The sequence below is a fragment of the Paramormyrops kingsleyae genome, chromosome 13, assembly GCF_048594095.1.
Source record: "Paramormyrops kingsleyae isolate MSU_618 chromosome 13, PKINGS_0.4, whole genome shotgun sequence".
In the NCBI taxonomy this organism is placed as follows: Eukaryota; Metazoa; Chordata; class Actinopteri; order Osteoglossiformes; family Mormyridae; genus Paramormyrops; species Paramormyrops kingsleyae.
Genome location: NC_132809.1, coordinates 27904850 through 27928296, shown reverse-complemented (window position 1 = coordinate 27928296; position 23447 = coordinate 27904850). Strand labels below are relative to the sequence as shown.

The 23447-nt window shown below is 40.8% G+C and overlaps 1 protein-coding gene across 9 annotated transcripts; it reads left to right on the top strand.

Annotated features, from left to right (window-relative positions):
• Positions 1-379: 379 nt before the first annotated feature.
• Positions 380-22169, top strand: LOC111850518 (neurotrophic factor BDNF precursor form-like). 9 transcript variants are annotated; one of them, XM_023824476.2, is made up of 3 exons: positions 380-562; positions 1200-1568; positions 20723-22169. In XM_023824476.2, the coding sequence occupies exon 3, from the start codon at positions 20744-20746 to the stop codon at positions 21536-21538; it is 795 nt and encodes a 264-aa protein (XP_023680244.1). In that variant the 5' UTR covers positions 380-562; positions 1200-1568; positions 20723-20743; the 3' UTR covers positions 21539-22169. The 9 variants fall into 9 exon arrangements, with proteins under 9 accessions (XP_023680244.1, XP_023680240.1, XP_023680241.1 ...); XM_023824470.2 differs by lacking the exons at positions 380-562; positions 1200-1568 and adding exons at positions 10945-11398; positions 13388-13438; XM_072698513.1 differs by lacking the exons at positions 380-562; positions 1200-1568 and adding exons at positions 11732-13438; positions 15166-15547.
• The last annotated feature ends 1278 nt before the right edge of the window (positions 22170-23447 follow it).

The window sequence follows — 23447 nt, the reverse complement described above, 5'->3', positions numbered from 1 at the left end:
CCTGCCTCACACCAGGCCACTTCTGTGTGAAACGTCTTGTTCTAAGTTGGTCGTGTATCGATGATTACTAACTTCCCGCATATTATCTTAGTAATGAACAAAAAAGCATTTTATGTAGGATGTGTGTGTGTTTTCATTCCATCATCTATTGAGACAGTTAACCAAAAGGACTGGTAATTACTAACATAAGCAAAGGGGGGTTTGCGCTGAATTTGGATTATGATCCATCCATGAACTGGATTCAATCATGTTAGATTCGCGTAATAACGATTAAAAAAAAACGTTTGACTGAGGGCAGCTATTGCGTAAATGTATAGGTTTTCTATAAATCGCAGCTTGTTACTGTTTGTCGTGCCAGTAGAGGCAAGGTGTTGGAGAGTTTAAGCACGCCGATATTGCAATGGGTTATTAGATTCATAAGTCACCGAACTGGTGGGCGATCTACTCAGCACAGCAGAACTTCTCATATGATGCCTTCAAACAAGACACATTACCTAGCAGCATCTGTTGGAGTGAGTGGATTTTAAGACACTTCTATCTCCAGGACAGCTTACAGGAAATGGTGAGTAGCCTAGACCCCAAACCTTATCAGGAATAACTACTCAGAATGATTATGGATAGTGTTTAATGGGGTTGAAAATACCTTTTTGTTGGGTGATGGACTTGTTATCTTTTGGGGCTCAATGTAAATAACCCTTACTGATGGGAGAGATGTCAGCAATATCGTCTAAAACTTTAAAATGCACCCTCTGCGATGTGGATTTTTACATTTGTGCGCGCAGGAAATCTGTATATTATGCCGTCTATGAGGTTTATGCTTCCTACATAACGTGCTTTTTTCCAAGACCGATGCCAGTTAAGTGCAACATGTGTAGGCACGCTGCTCTCCACCAACAAAGCACCACGAGAGTGCGACCAAACAAAATAGGAGCGGAAGGCTTTTGGTGTTGTTTAGGATCTCGTGGAGCCTTTTTTGAACGTCCCATGCAGAGTAATATGGCGAGCTTTTGACATAAGTGAAGCTTTTGGTAGGAAACGGTCCGGCCAACATGTGATCAAATATTAACAGGACGGGCTTGGCAGGGAAATATTCACGTGACAAGGCGTGGGGAAGCAATAGACTATAGCAATATCAAGTGGCACTTAACGAAAGTATAGATTTCTGCTCCTTTGTAACCCTAGCTGTGATATGCTTTCAGCACGCTGGACAGAGGCATCGGAGTCGTTGAACGCAGAGGACTAAAACACCGAGTGGACATCAACTTTTAAGTTTTGCAGTTCTTTGCCAAAGCTAGGGAATGGTTTTATTTTTTCCCCTCTTTCTGATAAGCGCTTGCTGCGGAAGCCCTGTGATGTAAACGGAAAAAAAGACATAGAGATCTGAAGGCTGGTTGTTTTGCGCTTGGAGTTTTGTCGCCACTTAGAGCATGTGAAAGTTGAAATCTTAGAGGCACTGTGCGGTGTACGTTCTTTGCAAGCACCACTTGGTATACAGCGTTAACTTTGGGAAATGCAAGTGTTGGTCTTGAAGATCTAACCACTGATAGTGGTTGTCAGCTCCTAAAAAGGTAAGAAAGCATACATTTTAATCTGTTACTGCTAGTGTTATACCGCTCGACCGTCTTGTCGTCAGTTTAGTGCTCATCTTGGTCCATTGTTTTGTGTTTTTAAACTGAAGTTTAATATCTGCTTTTGTAAACTACCGTCATGCTATCTGCTGGGGGAGACGCTGCACGATAGCCGCTGCTAGTTAAACAAGAGAATAGCCGGTTTAGTTCAAAAACAGATAAACTTATGTTACGCATGTGTATTATATAAATCGCTGCGTATTAATCGATGCGTTTTCTGTAATGTGCCGTAGTCCACCTGAAGTTGTAGATTTAAAGCACATCTGTATCTCTTAAGATATAAGCAGTTTAGCTCCCAAAACATAAAGATTTAAAATTGCCTATTTCTCGGCACATAGCTGAACACTAGATATGTTAAATTATATTATCCAGCGGTTATATGCATGTCAGATTACTATATTGGTAAACGGAACTTTCGTATGCGTAATAACGATTCTTCTGCTCCGGCAGCATAATATGCTGCATATCTTTAATAAAATATTAAGTCCGACTAGCACAACCTCAATGCCTCCTTACTTCACGTAACGATTAGGGATAGAGATAAGAAGTAAGCTGATAAACAAGTCAAATTAAACAGAACGAACACACGTTGCATTTAATATATTCGATCATATCTATTTCCTGTCTTATCTATCTGTGCAAATATATGTTATGTGTATTCCTACATATCAATTTTCTTACATTATTTATAGTATCGACATAACGTTTTTAAATATTTTATGTCTTGTATTGATCTGCTTTGTGTTAAGTGGTGGAAGCACTCATATCTGTTAAACTATAGCTGTAGCATCCCCCCACCCTCTGTCATCTCGTTGATATCTCTCTTGTGTTTTACTACGGGCGCGCTTGGTTTCATTCATACTGCGCTTTTACTCCAACCCTGATATCACCTGCTCTCCCCCTTTGTCCCCGCGCACAGCTACACACACGCAAACATACGCAGGCTACTTCCAAATACACCTACCAGAATCGAACTTCCTGTCGTATAATATTTCTTACCTGATAAAAAAAAAAACTTTCGATTTATTTTTATTTGCGCGTACAAAAATTTGTGCATACGGAATAAAAGTACAAAGAGGCGTGGTCAGACAGTGATAATTCCGTGTCAGGGTTACACTAAGCCGGCGATGGGATTGCTAGATAAGGGACTGGCTCAGCAATGGGTGATGTTAAAGATAGAACAAGAGGAAGAACACTGAGCTAAAACACATTAAAATGAAATCGTCAGCTTTTTTGAGAGTCCGCGATTGCGCTTTTTAAGATATCAGGACCTGAAATCCGTTATTTAAAACCCCGAAGGAAGCGATAAATATTGTAGATGCTCGTCGCTCTTTTTCGTTCCTCTCCCTATTTCAAAATCCAATTCTAGTTCACCTGATTAATGCCAAGCAAACAGCTGCAAGAAAACCCCAAGATGTCAGCGCCTACAGGCGCTCGCATAACGTTTGTTCTAATCAGATTTTATTCTGGGAAGAACTAATATTTATTAAATAAATAATTATATCATGAAAGTATTTCAGTGCTGATTGATATTATTGTTATTGCAGTCACATAAACGTTTGCAGTTTCTTAGTGTTGCTAAATGACTTTACCTGGTACTGGATATTTATTATTGTCATTTATTATCCCGTGGTTGCTGTTATTGTCGATTCCAATTCTACGATCCAAATCCCACCATATACATTAGAATATAATTCAACTAAAACTGCGTTTGGCGTTAATTTGCTGAGGTGGCTTGTGTTAAAATGCATATATTCCAATTCCGACTGAACTTAAATTTGTTAGAGGAAACTTGATGAGCTATTATTTTGCAGATATTATCCGTATTTGTAATTTGGGCGTTTTTTCTTCCTCTTCTTTTTCCGGGGATATCATATTTTGCCACAGGAGAGTGCGAGCGAGACGTGGGTTGATGGTGTGGGCGTGGGCGTGCGAGGGGGAGGGGAGGGCGGGGGTGGGGGGCGCGGGGGGTAGGGGGGTGGCACGACACACTTTGTATGTATGAAGGGTTTTTTTATAGAACTTTCTGCAATGTACGTCATCGGATCAGTCCATAAATGGGGTTGTGTTATCTTACTGAGAATCTCCCTCAAGCAGCCCCCCTTTTCCCACTCTTAGCTCTGCAGAGTTAGGGTGGGCGTCAATAACAAATCTGAAAATGGTAGGTTTCGTTCCAGATAACATGATACGATATCGATATAACATTTAGACTATCCGCGGCGTTTTATTTTTGTTTGAGAATTAATTAAGGAGGTGAATTCTGGCTATAATTATAAAGGTATCGTTTCGTTTACTGATCTTCATCTACATCTTCCTTCCGCGAACTTTTTAAAGGCGTACAGACCTATCGGGGCATATTTCTGTTGCAAGCGCATTCTTATTATCCGCATGGTATGCGGTGTTATTTAAGTAATAATTCACCAATTGTCCTGTGGGATAAGTGCTTTTCAGCAATATACGTTCATGTAAGTCAACGTTTTTCAGGGAATGTGCGTGGTCGTGAAAATGACATTTTTTTTCCGCCGTTAATTGAAAGTAAAACATCGATTTATTAAGATATTTCAAACGAATAATTGAAAAATACCAAGAATTATATTAGGAACGTAGAAGCATAAGCAAATCAAAGATATCACAATAGCATTTTTCTTCTACTGTTTTGCTATTCGATATGAAGCAAGATAGCTTAGCTAATCTGAAGCAATGCAAGCACCTAAATCATTCGGCGATGCTCAGCTGATAACGCAAACAATAGATGCTTTAGATGGAGATGTTACGTGCTTGTTTTATACATAAAATATATTGGAGCGTTTAATTCTTATTTTTTATTTTCAACATCACATTTCCGATCGCTCCGCCTAGTATCACAATAGCACGGTTTCATTAAAAGTGCGTATTCAAGCAACAAATTATTGCAAGATCGAGAAGCACGACATTATCTGAAGCTGTTTCCACGAAGTTATTGAGACTTTTTTTTAAACTACCCGCGTAAACGGTAGAAGTTTGATATTTCTGTGTGTGATCGCGTTTGTGTATTAGTAATATCAGGGAAATTTCATCTGCTACCTTTGACCCTAACGGTCCGGGCATGCCGTCTGCAGGAGGCTCAATCTTCTTCCCGGTTTAGGTGGCAGTACACCTACCTGCAAGGTGTTCTGCATAGCTTATGGAAGCGGGTGATGCCCTTAGAAAATATGGGAAAACTATTCGTTCCTCATCCCGTGAGCGAAGAAATTGCAGTGTCAAGCCGCTGTGGTGGTGCTTGGCAACAATAACACCGCCAAGACGTTCGTAGTTCCTTTTGCTTGACACGTAGGTATGTATGTGCAACCTTGTGTCATAATGTTTGTCTATGGGTGCATGGACAATTCATTCTAGTCTATGTTAATGCTTTGTGTATATCCTGATAGTGTTTTTATTTATTTTTCCCCCATTCTCTGTAAATAGATATTAATTCTTATTGTACTGGTTTTAATCAGAAGATGTAAACATCAGCTTCTGTCAACACATACCTATTTCATAATTAAATATCACGTATTCTTTTGAATTGATTTTATGATTTATTTAAACGAAGCACAAAAGATGAGCCTATCAGAACCTGCTTGTCTGAACATCAAGAACTGCCTTTATTGACCACTGTGTCTCAGCGTGGTAAATTTCACATAGTCATCTTGATTTGTCACAAGTCTAAAAAAAGGAAAATCCACCAAATTTTGGAAAGTTATGTTCTACCTTGCTGGGAATAATCATAATTCCAATCTTATTCCTCACCAGCAAGTGGGCTATTGAGGGTATACAATTTGCATAATCTCAATTAATAATCAAATTAATATATTTATCAATTACATAGAAAATATGAGCCTCCTCAAGCAAGAAAGGGGGCTTTTACTACAAAAGGAGGGAAATATATCCTGATCATCTGGATCCCATTAACAAATAGTTTGCTCTATTGCCCACAGTCGTCACCATTAAGTAATCAGTTCTTGGTGATCAATCAGACAAACTGGACTGGAAATCAACATAACTAGGGACCTGAATTGACATGTTTGAACAAGGTTAGAGAGTCAGTTGCAGATACAAAGTGAAATAAAATTGTTGGTGGCTTTTATCTTGTTTAAATGCTAAAATCCTGTACTCCATGGTCAGTTACATGTATGCTCGGCTGGTGTGTGTCTCTGTGCGTCATGATCAGGGTAACAAACGTCATGTCATATATTTTCTTTAAGTTTTACAATCATCAGAGGTACAACTGGAAATTTGTCAATTGCTAGCTGTGCTCCCGTAAATTTACTAAGTGCGTTATTTTACCAAGATATGAGTCACCATTTTGGAGTGGTAGCTTGCCAGACACCTAGATTTCACACACATGTACACATCACCAGATGGGATACATTGGATTTTTGGCGTGGATGCAAATTATGATTTAAACTCGCAAACTCTTTCATTAATGGTAGTCTGTTCTAACCAGCAGCTGGGACTGTCGTTCATTCCTGTGTGTCAGAGGCACTTATAGGATTTTGTCTGTGTTCTTTTAGGAAAAGAGTTATTCAAACAGATGTTCAAAGTCATCTCAATGAGGGGGACCACCCCTGGTGCACTGTAGAGTACCACATGTCATAGAAGGCTGCATTTCTCTATATTTATTCCTTCCAGAACTCATTTAATGCTGCTAACTGTTCCAGCTTTTGCAGCTCAAATTCATCACTGCATTTTGAATAAAACTCATACATTCTCCTTGAAATACCTCCCCCCCCCCCCCAAACATACACACACACATTTCCCAGCACTCTCCTCAGTGATGCGTCATGATCAGGCAAGTTCAAGCTAGTCCTAATGCATGCTGGTATGGAGATTATCACATGATCTACGCACAGAACAAAGAGTGAGCCAACGTCACAGCGAGAGATCAGTGGCAGCCTGAAAGAGTGTGGGGAAGTGGAGTTTACCATGTACATGGAAAGAGAGCAGGATGACATCAGAACACCTGCATGACCCCCCTCACAAAACAGCACACGTTTACTGTGTAAAGTACATCGTTACGCTAAGATCCCTTTTCAGTGGTTATGCAATGTTATACATAAAGATAGAAGCATCCTCAATTGCACGACACTAACGTTTAGTCAGATTTAGGTCTGCTGTCCCAGCCAGATATGAAGTTACAAATGAATCAGAGTACATCGGAAGCAGACTATGACATTCAGCACCATCTAGATGGATGTAGGCTTCATGACCTTTCCCCAGATCGTGTTTGGTCATCGTTGCAGAGACGCCCATTCATAAGTGAGTGGGAATGACTAAGGATTTCCTGACATGTTTAAGCTGCTGATTAGATGCTTAGTTTTGTGCACATTGACAGGAGAAAACGCCACACAGTTCTGAAAACAAACCGATAAACAAACTTTCCTGCTTTATTACCGAAACACCCAGTTCAACTAGACAGCTTTGCTGCTGCTGCTCCTACAACCACCTTCTTCATCTCATATGGCAACAAAACCTAATCTTCAGAAAGATCACACCAGATATCCGTGAGGTTCAGAGTATTTCTGAAATGGGAACCTAAAGATCCAGCAAGTGTAAAAGATAGTTTATAGGTAACAATATGGCACCTGGACAACTTTCATATGAATATTCAAATACTAAAGGTAAATATTAATAAACAGCTCATACAGTAGCCTTTTAAACAGCATAAATGGAATAACATGCAACTCCTAAGTCACAAACAAAAAAAAAACCTGGAAGTGCTCTTTGTGAGACTTGTTTGAAGTCGAGGTATCACCTGAACACCATTCTGTGTCGAGCGAACTGCACCTTGAACGAGTTTCCATGCGTTAATTAATTAGTAGGTCAATCATTGGATGTGGTCCCATGAACACAGGGAACAGGATGGTCATGCAGAGGCACTGTCTCCTAAAAGGGTTTAGAGCATCAAAGACCGTCTCCTCTGTACATCGCGATGTTCACTCATGTCTCCCTGAAGAGATTGACCAGTTCAGTTACCTATTCCAAAGACCACGCTGTTTAAAAGGGAATGTATATCTTACCAAACATTGATTGATAGATAATAGCGATTAATAAAAGTTGGCTGAGCAAGTTTGTTACATATTAATGATCCCAAGTCTGCAATTGCTGGAGACCATGTTGTTCCATGTGTATTTCCAAGCCATAATTCCTCCAACACCTTGTTGCCCAGATACTGGCTTAGATCATGTTGGAATTTTTAGAAGAGCCCCTGGATTAACAGATTTGCATAAGTCTGAATAATTCATGCTGAACCGTCAAATGGAGAAGCTACATATAAACGATACAGGACATTAATACAAACATGGCAAATTGAGATACAATTACAGGTAGATATTGGTGTTCTTTACTTCATTGGAAGCATTGAGAACAGGTATGACTTGTTAAATAACAGAGAGCAGAACAGTTACAGTGACCAGCTTTACTGTATTTATGAGGACTTATTTTATACTTTTATCTTTTGTAATCATAATTGTAAAATTCCAAGATGATCAAATGCCACTCATGGTTGTCAGTGTCTCAGAGACTCATTTCCATCCAAAAAAGGGCAGTTTTTAGTTCAAATTTAATTTGTACATTTCGGCATGGACTTTTTCCTTACTTTTGTTTATAAAGACAAATCAGAGAACAAAAACAAATGACTAAGATCTAATTAGCACCACTGCTATTACTGGACTCTTTATGATTGTTTAGCTCATACTTCCAAATATGGCTAGAAAGTGAATCTTAACCTTTACTCCGCCCAGGTATACTATACTGTCTATGTTCCGGTACTTTGAAAGGCAGATACAGTCACATGTCTGAACAAAATATGTTAATATTTCCTGCTTGCTTTTCCATAACAAATGCCTTTTTTCCAGTCTGAGTTTCTTGTACAAGCAACAGCACGTAGGTGCTTTCGTTATTAGCTGCAATGTGATTTATCTTTAAAGTTCCTGGCTGGAACAGCAGACCATGTTGCATGCAGGTTTCTCGGAGCCCTGCTGTTTGGAGATTGCTGATGCAACTCTTTGCCATCCAGAGTCTCTCTTCACCTCCTGCTTTCCACTAGGACAACTGTATTCATCTTGGCATGTCCCACGGCTGGGGCTGAATCACCAAGCAGGTGTGAGCACGTTCTGACCAGCTGGGATCAGGCCGGTGTTGTCCCTTAACTCCACTGCACTCATAAAGTTACTGTACTTCTAATAAATGCATGATAATCACTTTGTTATTTATTGGAAAAGAATTTTAGAAATCCAGTCTACCCCACAATGTCTGATGAACTTATACAAAGTATTCTTTCAGAGATTATACTATCTCGAAGCCAGTTCTGACCCACTTTTATGTAACACATTCACGTTTAAAATATGCTTTTTTTTACCCGATATGGGCATATCGATACTTTTCATCTTGACATTTGATTCACTTGCAATACGTTGAAAGCACATCTATAAAATCATCAATAACTTAAATAATGAGGATGTATTTTAAAAATATAGACAAAAAACTGAAATTAAATTGAACTTCCTCGTTATATTAGCATATAAATTTCTCAGAACATAAGGTCCACTCGTTTTTCTTATTAGGTTATGTTTACATAAATACACAAAAGCACATAAACGATAACAGAAAGCTAATCATTAAACAAGAAGCTGATTAATAACAATAACCAAATTTCTGTGGGTTGGGTGAAATAAGGGAATGATATAAGAAAGCTCTGAACTATGTGTTTCACCCACATATTTTTGAAGATACTTAACCAGCTTTAAACGGCTCATTGGTGTTCATTTCAGAGAAGGTATAACGATAACCATGAATGGGTCAGATCGACTGCTCTGCATCTTCTATGACTCCTCAGCGTACTTTGTCAGTTAAAGCTGCCGTAGAACAGGAGTTCAAATTGGTAGCATATCAGCCAAATGTTAGATTTTTCCTTCCCTAAAATAGGAAGCCTACATAATGAATGGGAGACTTGCAATATCTGTTCTGCCCAAATCGTCAGTCCACATCACACCAAATAACGTGCATCTTTTAAGTGGAGTTTGGACAAACTTTGAATAACCCCGAGAAGCCTTAATTATTTAAAACCCTATAACTGTCTTACAACTTCGGTGAATTTTGAATGACTTCAAGCACTTTTCATCGTGCCACGGTCATCTATCCATATTTTTATTTTGAATTAAAATATCCTTAATATTATTCGCGAGACGCACCAAAAAGATACTTAGCCAAACTAACTTCAAACTTAATTTTGTGATGTAATGTTTGTTGGTATTGGGTTGGATCAAAGCACGATTGAATATAACTTGGGGGGGAAAAAACTGTGCCCTCAGTTTCACCTCCAGTTTGTGTAATCAGCATATAAAAGCCAAGCGGAGATCAAAATCTGTGGAGTTGTTAGCATTATGTGTAGCAAGGATAAGATGTGTAGGGGTAGGGGAAGTGAGCCAATAAAGACAAATGTAAATGAGGTAAACACCTCTGATGCAAGTTTCAAACAAATACGGACAACCTTTCATTATATTGGACCTCAGGCGGTTGTATGTATGGCCATCATGGGCGATGGACGTACGCTGCTGTCTCGTGGTGTTGCTGACATTTCGGGGTATGTGTAACTTGCCTTTAAAAGAACTTTCTTTTCGCTTCTAACAGCTGTTTTCCGATGCCCAGTAATCGAGGAACTAGCTCATCCGACACCGCTTACAGGAAGGAAAGCAAGAAAGCAAAGCTAAACGTCAGTCTGCATTACAGGACGGCGAGATCTACACGCGAAAAAAAAGTGTACGGATTGTATTAGAGCAAAGTGTCCTTAATGTCATCCTCTAATTTCCAGTGGCAGGTCTTTCGGCGCTTTGATCCTCCCCCCGCCGTTTTAATACTTGGTTTTCCTTGAGACTGTGTGTATTTGCCGGTCAGCCCGCCTGTGGTGGAGTCATATGGTGCGACGTCATGGTGTAGTTAGTTACTGAAGTTGCAAAGGCTGGAGGAGGCTTCTTTCAAAGCTCCACGGGTCCCTCATCGAGCACTGTGTCTTCACCGGATAGCATGCTGCCTACCTGCCCAAGCCGATCTCCAATGGAGCCTTTCAGTCACTGGAATCCATTACCTCAACCATGCAATTTCCACCATCAATAATTTAATCTATTTGCTCCAAAGCTGAAAACAACCTCTAAGCACCCGGGGAAACGAAGGAAAATATAGCTTAAAACAACACTGGAAGTTAGTAAAATATTCCAAATGAAATTCTATTTTTGATGGTATCCTGTACAAGTAGGCGGTGAAAGGTAGGTTTACGTGCGTTTTCCCTTTTCTTTTATAACTCCTATCTAGTGCCCGAAAGGTCGCAAAGAGGAAATGTAGTAAGCAATCAAATGGTGGATCTTGCAAATCCTCCTACCTGTACTACTGCATGTATGAAAGGGGTGTTCATTAGGCGTTATCCTGATTGACTGAGTTGTATTTTTGCGCAATCAGAGATGTCATTGAAGGCAGCGACATTTTGGTAAACATGCACCCATGTATGTCACAGCGTATTTATTTGCTGCTTCAAAATAAATACATGACGCCATGGAGCAACTTGTTAAATTAAACCGCTGATGCCGTGTTCGCCCTTAAAGATAACGAAACAGAAATAGTCAGCATTTCGCTGACAGGAGGAAGAGTGGCAGAAAATATAATATAGGCGAACTGGTAATTCACTATTAGTTAATGTCCAGATGATATGGGGAAATGTCAAAACAGCGTCAACTAATTGTAGGAGCGATCAAAAGCAGGTAGGTTTTGTAAAGCAAACAGAAAGAGTTTGATGCTCCCATTAAGACTTAATAAGAAACTCGAGACGTTATGTTTAGGGTTACTGTCGCTGAGGCTAATTCTCTCTCAAACCGGTTAACCTCGCAAGGCTTGGATGAGTTTTCCGATATTAAATACCTCGGCCAGCATGAGAAAAATGCTCGAAATGCCTGCCATTACGGAATGCCTTGTGTTGTAACATAAGACGAAAGTTGTGCTTATGGGATATTTCTACTTTCTGAAATTACACTACGTGCCATCTTTCCATGTATTGGTTTATGGTGAAGCTGCAGAAAGATATAGAATCGTATTGAAAATGGTGTAACAATACGAAAAAAATTGAAATGTGTCTTTAAAGCAGCCAATGTTATTACAGTTGATGTAAGTTCATAACAACCATTAAAATAACTTACCTTAATCGGCTTTAAAAAGTTTTTCCTCAAGTTTTAATGGCATGTGGAGAGTATTCCGTGAGATGAAAATATATTTTTGTGTAACTTTTTTAAGTTTATTTTTTAAATACATTTTAAGTGAAACGTCATTGTAATTAGTATAAGGAAAAGTGGATAAAGACGCCATCTAGTGTAAATCTTGGGCAGTAATTTGACTAACTTGAAAGCCTGCAGCACCATTGAAGTATTCATTCGTTCCGCCAGTGTCATTTCCAAAGATAATCCTAAAAACCGTACGACACACGGCAGTTTGGGTGCACCGACTAAATTACTTAATCTGCTTTAATTAGTAGGCCTAAGTAGGTTTTTTTTTTCTTTATTTCGTAAAATGTGCCAAATTTATTCAAATTGAATGATAGCCGTCTACCTTTGCTCAAAGGGAACTATGTAATAAATGTTTGCTTAATGCACTTGTGTATCTGATTAGTGTTGGTAAACGTTCTTAAAAGTTACTCAAATGGTAAGCAAACCTAATTATGCTTTTTAGACAGAACAAGCAATAACTGTAGTTTGTAATGCTACTGTTGGTAATCCAATAATTACGGCTAATTGTGTGTTTGGTCGCCAGGTGTGTGATAACAATCCGAGCAATCATACTGAGAAAAAGTTTAGACTTTGTGACTTGGTAGAAGTGAAGTTCCCCAGGTGCCTTAAGAGTTCCTGATGCTGAATTTCCTAGTGGATCTTCCCTGGTGATTGGCTGATATACCCTGGGTCGTCATCAAGATGTGGTTGTTGCGGATTCCCATCCTCCATGCAGGAAAGCATCCGTCTGAAATGGCCCAGGTCATGACCCTATGTTTGGGATTCTGGTTTGTTTCCATTATCGGTCCACATTCTTGTCTGAGGATGTTGTCTCGGATGTCAGCAAGGTGTGCGATTCCACGCATGAAGCTGCACCTTAGCTGATGGCAGAATAAGCTACAGGGGTTGGAGGTAGTCATGCATTGTGTTCTGCGCTACTCCTTTAAAAGTAAGGCCAAATGACCTCTCCGCCATGTTTTTCTTCAGTGCCGTGTTACATGTCACTTCGCCCGAAGGACAACTGTTAATGTGGAATAAGTTGAATATTTAACCATAAAGATCGATACAGTGAGCTGAGATGCCCCAGTAATGTCTTGCTGTACATCAGGCTGTGTAGATTGTATCACTGCCTTCTTTGGTTGGTTGGTGATGTTGCTACGTATGTCTTTAAAACGGTGTTTTAAAGACAAAATGTGCTGCCTTTGGAAATCACTGGAAGGGTAGCGTAAAGGTTCCAAAGGGTAGTAAAATGGTAATTAAGGTTCCACTGTACTAAACCATCATGTATGCTTACTATTTCTTTACATTATTTATTGATTTGTCTTTTAATCTGCTAAAACATTTATGCGTTCTGGTTTTGTGTTAGTTTTTGTAGTATTTTTGCTGCAGAGTGTGTCCATGAATGCTATTCATTGCCATATTGATATTTTGCAATAGTTAGTTAGTAGTTTTTTTTTTCCCCCCTTGGCACCCCAAACTCAACCGTGTGGACAGAGCCTTACATCCAGTCTGTCATCAGAAACCGAACACCACTGCCCTCCAGAGGTAATGGTCTGCAATGGCTTCTGTTTGTCTAGACGACGTCTTAGGTGGGAAAGAGCTTGTAATTTACCCTCCATTTAGTTTCAGCATATGTCCTTTCTTCATTAGCTTTACATGAAAAGGAGTGAAGACCAGAACTTATTCATAGCTATCAGTTTTTTCCAGATACGCACTTTTACTGTGCAAATTCTGGTATGGCGACGTTCACATTTTGTGTTTATGTTAAATATTATGTTAAAGATCTTTAACCTTGACAGAAATCATATTTCCCAGACTGCAATAACGTGAATGTAAACCTTTAACAAATGTTTATATTTGTGCATACACTGTACACCTTATATTACAGAAATATTGGTGGAGTGAGACCAATAGTGCCTTTAGGGGACAGATGAAAACTTGAGCAGACATTCAGTTCATGATCGGGAACCTAAGACCATAACTTAACAGCTTTAAATTCTGCTTTGCATCAAAATGGATTTTTTCCTTTGAAGTATTTTTTTCAATCTAACTGAACTAATTATCAAAAGACATTTAATTTGTTTCTAAAAATACTAGTTGTAGTCTTTTGTGGGCCCCCTAGATAGACCTGCCTGGGTCATTGTTTGCCTACCCCCCCCCCCCCCCCCCCCCAGCACACAGATGTTCTACCAGTCCTGTGTGTTGCATGCCTGAGGCAGAGTAAAACACCTGACAGCAGTTAAACTTAATGTCCTGCAAATTTAACGGCAGGTGGAGTCGGAATTCCAAAGCTGTGCTCCTGTCCTACTGTAGCTTCAGCCTCTCACTGCTGTTACTATACCAACATATATACTATAACAACAAAGATACATCGCCACCTCATCAGGTTGTTCGTTATGCTAAAAAGTTATTTTGTGTCCATGACGGCACAAGACATTATGATTTGGAGCCGTTAACTAAAGCCCTGTGCAAAGAATTAGGCATATTTGTTGAATAATGGCTAGCAAAAGTGACTGAATCTCTAAAACCAGACCTTTATTGCAGAATTTTGCAAAGTGTTATACAAGTATTATGACCTTGTTTGTATGTGTGTTTGTCTTTGTGTAATACTGTCGATTTAGATTCAACTGTTATTCAACTGAGCTCTGCAACTTTGCTATGTACTTAGACTTGCTTACTTGCACTTTAAACTGCTATTGGTTTGTTGTGTTAGTTTCACTGCAATCAAAATAATGGCTGCAAGTGTGTTTTTTTTTTTGTTCAGAAGTAATTATTCTATTTCGGTTTTCCCTGTGTCTGTGGGCTTTTTTCAGGACCCACCACATGATGACATGTATTGCAGCAGCCATCTTGTTTGAAGTGAAAACTACCCAGAATCCAAAGCAGTAAAGGTCTGAGAGCTCCATAAGACCTTGGAGTATGAATAGAAAAAGGACTGAGGCCCCATCTGAGCTGAAGTAAACCAGAAAGAGAACTGAGTCCCCTTTCAAATGAACTCGCATTGTGAACACAAAAAGAACTGATTTCCGTTTCTGTTGGTCCACTTTTGGGACCAGATCTAGAGTTCTGAGTTCAGTTCCTTTAAAGAGGATTATAAGTTAAAACACCCTTAGATTCAACTGTTGTTCAACTGAACTCCGCAACTTTGCTGTGTACTTAGACTTGCTTACTTTAGCTTGCTCTTTAGACTGCCAACACTTTCTATGCAGGACTGTGCCAACTTCTTTCTCTCTTCTCTTTTTCTTTACCTCACTACTTGTTTTAAAATGCAGCTCACACCTATACCTGGTCACATATCTGCCAGACTAAGAAGACGTACACCTCATCAGAGGCAGAAACCTTAGTAACCCCTCTCAGCCTATCATATCTCCACAGCCTCCTATAATCGTGCATGGTGGTTTATGGAACTGCCAATCCTGCATCAAGAAGGCTGATTTCATCTCTGGTCTGGATTCATCTCTCGCCAGTCTGGATTCAAAGCTGCGCATTCCACTGAGATTGCAGCTCTCGCCGTCTCTGAAAAACTTCATGCAGCGAAATCCTCCAACCTGTCCTCGGTTCTGATTCTCTTGGACCTGTCTGCAGCCTTTGACATGGTCAACCACCAGATCCACCAGATCCTCCTGGATACTCTCTCCAGCCTTGGGATTTCAGGTACAGTCTGGCAATGGTTTGCATCTTCTCTTGATAACTGGTCATTTCAGGTGGCATGGCAAGGCTGCCAATCAGCCCCAAGAAGGCTGGTCACTGGTGTTCCTCAGGGCTCAGTCCTAGGACCCCTTCTCTTCTACTTATGACCTTCCCAAGAGAACCCATGTATCTACACATGGGCTGTCCTACCATTGTTATGCAGACGACACTCAACTCTGATGGTCATCAGGTCTCAACTTGACTCTCAGACTGCCTAACTGATATCTCCTCTTGGATGGATGATATCCCACCACCTCAAGCTAAACACCAGTAAAACTGAACTGCTGTACATCAAAGGCAATTCATCACTGGCTCTTGACCTTACCATTTCCTTCGAAAAGATTCTCTAGATTCTCGCACATCACACCTCTTCTTCGGACTCCCTATGGCTGCCCGCATCAGGTTCAAATCCCTAACACTTGGCATTTAAGGGCAAGACTGGAACAGCCCCTCCTTACTTGGCAACATTGATCAAGAATTGTGTCACTTCTCATTTTCTCAGAGCATCAAGCGCTACTCGTCTTGAAACACCAATACTTAAAAGAGGACAGCATGCATCAAGACTTTTTGCAATGTTGGCACCTCAGTGGTGGAATGAACTTCCTCTTGCCATAAGAACAGCCAAGTCCTTTCCTGTCTTCAAGCGTCGTCTGAAGACACACCTCTTCAAGGAGTACCTTGGAGACTAATATCACCCTTACTGTCCACTCTCTTCATTTTATAAAAAAAATAAAAAGAAATCCATTAACAATTTTTTCCTGTGCACTCTTTTTCCTAACAAGGTTTTTTTATACAACGTTCTTAGTGGTAATTTGATCTTGACAGTTGTTGATTTTTGGTCTTATAGATCGAAGAACAGTCATGGACTACTAAAGCTCTGGTTGTAAGTCGCTCTGGAAAAGAGCGTCTGCTAAATAACTGTAAATGTAAAAGTTTAATATCAATTAAAACACTTCTCTTTACAACCATCTGCCAAAGACTATAAATCTCCCATAAATCACTTATCCCTCGTTTCCTTTATGCGGTCTACATGTGCATAGCTGTAAATTTGTCATATGATCAGTTTTGCACCACAGAATGTTCAAAGAAATTTTACAACAGTCTTTATACCCCAAAAAGGGGGCTCATTTTGTGCCTTTTACTTAATCTTAAGTAATTTCTGCTAATAACCTTCTTAGAAGTACTGTATCTTATCCTGTGTGTAAATGTGGAATGTCTTTTAAGTAATACTTCGTAATTTTTTTTATGAAATGGGAGAAATCATGTGTCAGTTTTTTTTTTCCCCCACAAAGAATGCAGGGATTATACCCAAAAAAGTCTGGCCCATCTTGCAAAATTTAAGTGTCCCTTTTGGCAGACAGGTGGGTATGTCTCTGTACAGTGGCCCATTTTTATAGCTTGCTGTGGAATGTGAACGATTCAGCTAGTGAGGTAGCAGTTATAGAGAGTATAACCTTCCCAAGGGGATGTGCTGATGTCTGGCTGAAGCCCTACAGGAAGGCTAGCTTAAACTGGCGATTTGGCAAATATCTGTCTTAAATCGCTGATTTGGCACGTCTGCATTTGGGTTAACCTCATGTTTCAGTTGCATTCTGGGACAGATGGGGGTTTTCGGCGTCCTTGCCCTTAAGACTGATGAAGTAGGTGCCATAACTGTTTAGAATGCATGTCAGATCTGTCAGCAGATGGGTTTACTTTTAAGCACTAGTTGGCGGAGTATACAACTTGCGTTTCAAAGGACGCAGGTGAAGGTGGGGGGGAATCACTCAGAACATGTAAATACAGTGAACTCATCTATCCAGCTCTACCTGCCCCATTTAAAACAACCGATTCAAAAAGCAGACCATGTTGCCTTTCTCGAAGTTTCCGAGCGTTGTCAAATAAAATCTCGCTCACCTCATTCTATTATTGGTGTGTTCAGTGAGTCTACATGCCGCGACTGTTTGGACTGCCTGGAAGTTTGCAGTGGATGTTTGGACAGAGCTGGTGGTCTGGGGTCCTGAATCGAGGCTCCAGACTGTCATCTGAACTTACCTGAATCACTAGTGAGAAACATAGGACCTGGAAGTTTCTCTTTAGAAAAATAAGAGAAAACACGGAAGACGTTGTGAGTGTGCGGCAATGAATGCTGCTCAGAGATGATCCTGCTTCCTGTAAATCTCTTGCTAGCTTTGGCCGGACATTAGATTTACCAGAAAATCATTAGGTGGCCTCAAAGTAAATCACAATTCGCAATAAATACTTCCAGTTAGGGGTCAGCTCTTTGCTGGCCGGAAGGGCTACATTAACAGGCTCATATTGACATAATGTCGGTGCTTTAATTGATGTTGATTTGCTCCCCAAAATAAACTTGGATGTTATTTGTGGATGATATAAAAACCAGATTTAAAGTGCTCAGGGTTCAAATGACTTTAATTACGGACCGATTTAAGCATACCAGAATACTGCTTCAGCTAGTATAAAGTGATTATTAGTACTGCATACCTAGAGGAAATCCATCTGTTATTTGAAATACGTGTACTCATGCACGCAAGCGATTGTGTGCATTTACCAACAGACCGTGAAATCCAATACCATAGTGAGGATGCAAAATTTAATACTTTAGATGCACAGATATACAGTTACAGCGGGATTTCGTTGTCTGAATTGGGCAGAGGGCTGTAATTAGTGCACGCAGTCTCTCTGCAATAAAGTGACTCATTGGTTTGATTGTGATTTAACAGGGTGCTGACTGGGAGCATAAACCTTATTGATTCTCCTAATGGAAACAGGAAATAGCCAAGTTAGAAAAAAAAGTAATAATTTGTTGTTCCCGGAGAGAGAAGCTTCGAAAGAGTGGCAAGTAATTGCGTGGTTGGCCGTGAGATGGGCCCGCCTGCTGTCTCGCCCCCCCCCCCCCCCCCCCGGAGGTTTGGGCTGGTGGCATCAGCAAGCTTGTTAAGGAGTCAAATGGTGCTATTCAGCGCAGCTTTCTCTAGTGATTTTTCACAGGAAAGAGTGCGCCTTGCCGCCACGGAACGGTGCCTCGGGGGGCACCGCCGCGACACGCAGACAAAGAAAGCTCAAAGCTGTTTGCTCCCCCTCCATCTCCCCCCCCAGGGGCTTTGTGCGTCCACAGCATCTCCTTGACCTAAGCTGGAAATCATCTGCGCTGTCGTCTGGTTAAGGAAATGGCCCCATGCCCCTGATAAACACAGTGTCGTATTATTATTATTATTATTATTATTATTATTATTATTATTATATTATTATTATTATTGTTGTTGTTGTTGTTGTTATTTTACTCCTATGTGATACTAAGGCACAGCCAGCTGTACTTAGAAACAAGTAGAACAAGGAATTAGGAACAAAGAATTTTAAGGGCCAAGACCATGGCAGATCGTGTGTAAGACTTTTGCATTTACTGGGATACCATTAAGTGATATTTATGTAATTATGTATGGCTTTTAAATTTAACATGCAGCAGTGCTCGTTTTTTAATGACTGATGCTTATGTATGGTATACAATGACGATCGTAATCATAGCAATAAACGGGACAGTATTTTGATTGGCTTTGCCTGTAAATGATGATTTGTATCTGTAAGAAAATGCACCTTGTTTATGTGTCAGGTGCCATGAGTCGTGTTGGGTGGGGGGCACATCTTCAGAGGCCGGGGGCTTTAACCCGTTCTCCCGGCTTTCACGGTCTGGTGTCCCCGGTCCGGCCGCCCGGCTGTGGGTGTTGCTGGCTGGGAAGGAGGCCTCTGTGTGAGAGCGCCCTGCCATTGAGCCGGAGCTGAAGTGTAGCAGCTCGTTAATGGGATGCATAACATTCTGAACTGAGACCATGGGACTCCCAGCTCACCTATTTATAGACACGGTATCTCCATGGTAAGTCTTTGCAGCATTGGCAAATTATCGCTGCAACCCCAGACACCAATTAAGAATGCAACAAATGCTTTTTAAGTCTGTGTTTCTCCATTCCCCCCCTTTCCATGGTATTCTCTCCCTGCCTTTAGAGGGCTGATTCGCACTAAATCTATTCTGGTGCCGGTCCATCTATGTATAGCAAGGGCCGATAAGAGAGATTTGCTTATCTTAAAATGCCTCCCCCAAAAAAAACAGCACTCCAGGGGTGTGATTTATGGGGGCCTTTTGCGGATGTGGCCCTGTTTACGGCTTGCTGTGAGTCAGAAGGCTGCAGCCTGTGTTAAACTTCCTGTGTTCGACCAAAAGTACTATGCGAGTATTTTTATATATGCCTCATCTTTTGTAACCTGCTTACAAGATGTACGGCAGCTAACGCAAGCTGCAAAAAAAAAAAAAACAATGTTTCGTGAGGTAGTGTTGTGGCAGAAGTTTTTGTTTTCCCTCTTTTAGCTCCCAGCGAGAGTTTAAAAGTTTTTTTTTCTTGGGGGGGGGAGGTGTACGGATTTGGTACATCGGGAAATGCACTCTATATATATATATATATATAGTGTATAAGCTGGGTAGCCCTCCTGCTCACGATTTACGGAAAGCTAAGGTCTAACCTTCTGAGAACCACCCACTCGCAGTGCAGAATTTTCCTGGTAGTTTATAGAAAATAACCTTTCTCTAGCATCAATACTGACTGTTTTGTAATAGGAGTAACAACGCTAAGAATAATTCTGTTCCGCGCTTGGTATAGTACATCGCATGAATAAGTGTTGCAGTCAGTGAATGGGGAACGGGGCGGGGAGTGGGGGGGGGGGGGGTTGTTATGGGCCATGGAAATGTGGTGCATCACAGGACAACGGCCTAATCTGAGCTGTGGGCGCAGTGGAGGGGGAGATGGTCTCAGAAAGCCCTCCTTACACTTCCTCTAATGATGCCTCAGACGTTGCCATATTTAGCTACCGGTGGAGACGTAACAGGTGTGGCAAGCAGGTAATGGTTTCTCAGGAGAGGGTCACATTATTCGGCTGTGTAAACAATCAGGGTCTGAGCTCCGACCCATTAGCAAGTGATCCAGGGATAGTTAGTTCTCTGCGCCTACAGAAGACACTGCGCAGGAGGGTTAGCCAGTGTTTCCTAGCCTAGTCAGCCAATCCAGCAGGTTTCCGCTTCAAAGTGCAGTGAAACATACTAAGGATCTCCCTGTTTTTCTTCTTTTTCCACCCCTTCCCTTCTGTGTCCAGTTCCACCAGGTGAGAAGAGTGATGACCATCCTGTTCCTTACCATGGTTATTTCATACTTCAGTTGCATGAAAGCCGCCCCCATGAAAGATGCCCCCGGGACAAGGGGGCAGGGTGCCGAGGGTTACCTGAGCGACGCGGTGGCATGGAGCCACGGGACTCCAGAGAGCGGGGGCGGCGCCCAGCGCAGGGGGCTGCCGTCTCTGACGGACACCTTCGAGCAGGTGATCGAGGAGCTGCTGGAGGCGGAGGGGGGGCCGCAGGGGGCCGGCGGCCGCGGGCCTGACCCAGAGAGCCGGGCGGCAGAAGAGGCGGCGGCGGATTCCAAAGACGTCGACGTGTTCGCGTCCCGAGTGGTGATCAGCAATCAAGTGCCTTTGGAACCACCATTGCTCTTTCTTTTGGAGGAATACAAAAATTACCTGGAGGCGGCCAACATGTCGATGAGGGTGCGCAGGCACTCGGACCCGGCGCGGCGCGGCGAGCTCAGCGTCTGTGACAGTACAAGCCAGTGGGTGACCGCCGTAGACAAAAAGACAGCCATAGACATGTCCGGGCAGACGGTCACAGTCCTCGAGAAAGTGCCGGTGCCCAAGGGGCAGTTGAAGCAATACTTTTACGAGACCAAATGCAACCCCATGGGCTACACAAAGGACGGCTGCCGGGGGATAGACAAGCGGCACTACAACTCGCAATGCCGGACAACCCAGTCGTTCGTGCGCGCGCTCACCATGGATAGCAAAAAAAAAATCGGCTGGCGATTCATACGGATAGACACTTCCTGTGTATGCACATTGACCATTAAGAGGGGGAGATAGTGAACGAAATGTATAGATTTTATGGAGAGTTTAAAAAAAAGAAAATAAAAATATCTATTTGTGTATATACATAACAGGGTAAATTATTCCGTCAGATGAAAATTTTATGGACTGCATGTAAAAAAAAGAAAAAAAAAAGATGAAGTTTATACAGTAAAAGTGATACTACAGTCTATTTATTGAACATATTCATGACCTTGTAAACGATTAAAATAACTAATCAGTCATTCGCGCACAATTTAAATTACTATATTACATTCCTCAAGACATCGTGGTTTGTTTACGTTGCCAAGAATTTGAGAAATAAGGAAATGGAAAGTGAGGAAGGGTTAAATAAAAAATAATCTGCATGCTGCTTCAATTGTGAATTTAGAAACTGTCCACTTCGGGGGGGAAAAGTATAAAATTCTGACCAAAACATTCCATTTACATTTTCAACAGTAAATGGTCTTTCCTCTTCTCGGTACTATATCTGTTTACTGCTCCAAACTTCTCAAGGTAATGTTGGAATTACATACTATGTCAAGGTGCTGTTGTCAAAGCTTTGCTGTTTTATTTTTTTATCCCCATGTTGAAAAAAAGAATATATATATATAAATATATATATAAAAATATTAAATTTATTCATTGACATGTTCTGGATTAATATAATTCATTTTGTATGTTGTGAAGTTGTTTGCAATATTAAATTGAAATATTTGAAGAAATAAAAATGACTATAGGCAACTGAAAACAAAACCAATGTCAAGAAAGTTTGAGATTTCAATTTTGGACTTTGCACAGTTATGCTGGCACGGCAAAGGGGACAAACCGGTGACGGGCCGGGCCGGGCCGGGCCAGTATCTGCACTGTTACTCACTCACAAACACGAGAAACACACTGACCATTACATAACACATTTCCTTGTTAATAGTCGCTTGTAATCTGCCCTCAACCGACAAAGGAACGATAGCCAATGAACTACTGGCTTCACAGATGCTGAATGAGATTAAGATGACTGAGGACCAAGACTGTCAATCGAATGACTGAGCTGAGGTGTGGTTCTTATGCATAAGGAATCGCACAGGTTGTTCTGGTGAATCCAGTTAGTAGAAATTACGCACAGACCTTCAACAGATATTGAGAAAATTACAGTGGCATGTTAAAAGGACTTCACCAGAGGCATATATCAGTAAAGAGTCATTTTATCTTCCGAGCAGATGCTTTAATATTGTCATTATAAGCCTGGCTATTTTTGCTGAAGCGACTGATGTCCTATACCTTGATCTAGAATCCAACAACTAAGACTGGTGCCAAAACCTCAACATGACCTACAGCAGGTCGACACTGGCTGTGTTTGCCGACTCCGAGTCAAAAACATTCAGTTATCTTTCATCTTTCCTGTTCAGTGGCAGCTTTTTGCAATAATACACAAGCCTGCATATAATCAACTGCCCAAAGCCTTAACACCTGTAGGTTTATAAATCTCTTAATTCCAGACTAATTTTACCTTGATATGGAATGGCAATATTAAGAGGTACAAAAAAAGGTTTCAGCCATTAGCCTATAATATTAACTCGCTAATTCAAACATACACAAAATACTTAGCCTAAGGTAAATATACAATTCTGTATCTTAGAATGATAAGGTGACAGAATAGAAGGTATAAATATGTATATATACATCTCATAAATCAGTAAATGCATTCAGTAGTATACTTCCATAATATTGTTATAAATAATAATACATTTATAAAAAAAATCCATCCATCTCCCAACCACTTATCCTGAGCAAGGTCTTGTGGATTTATTAAAAATAATTTAAAATATAGTCGGTAAATATAGCATTCATTTCACTATTATATATATTTACAATAATAAACACCTGTATATTATTACAAATGCATAAGATTGTTCTACTGTACTGCGAT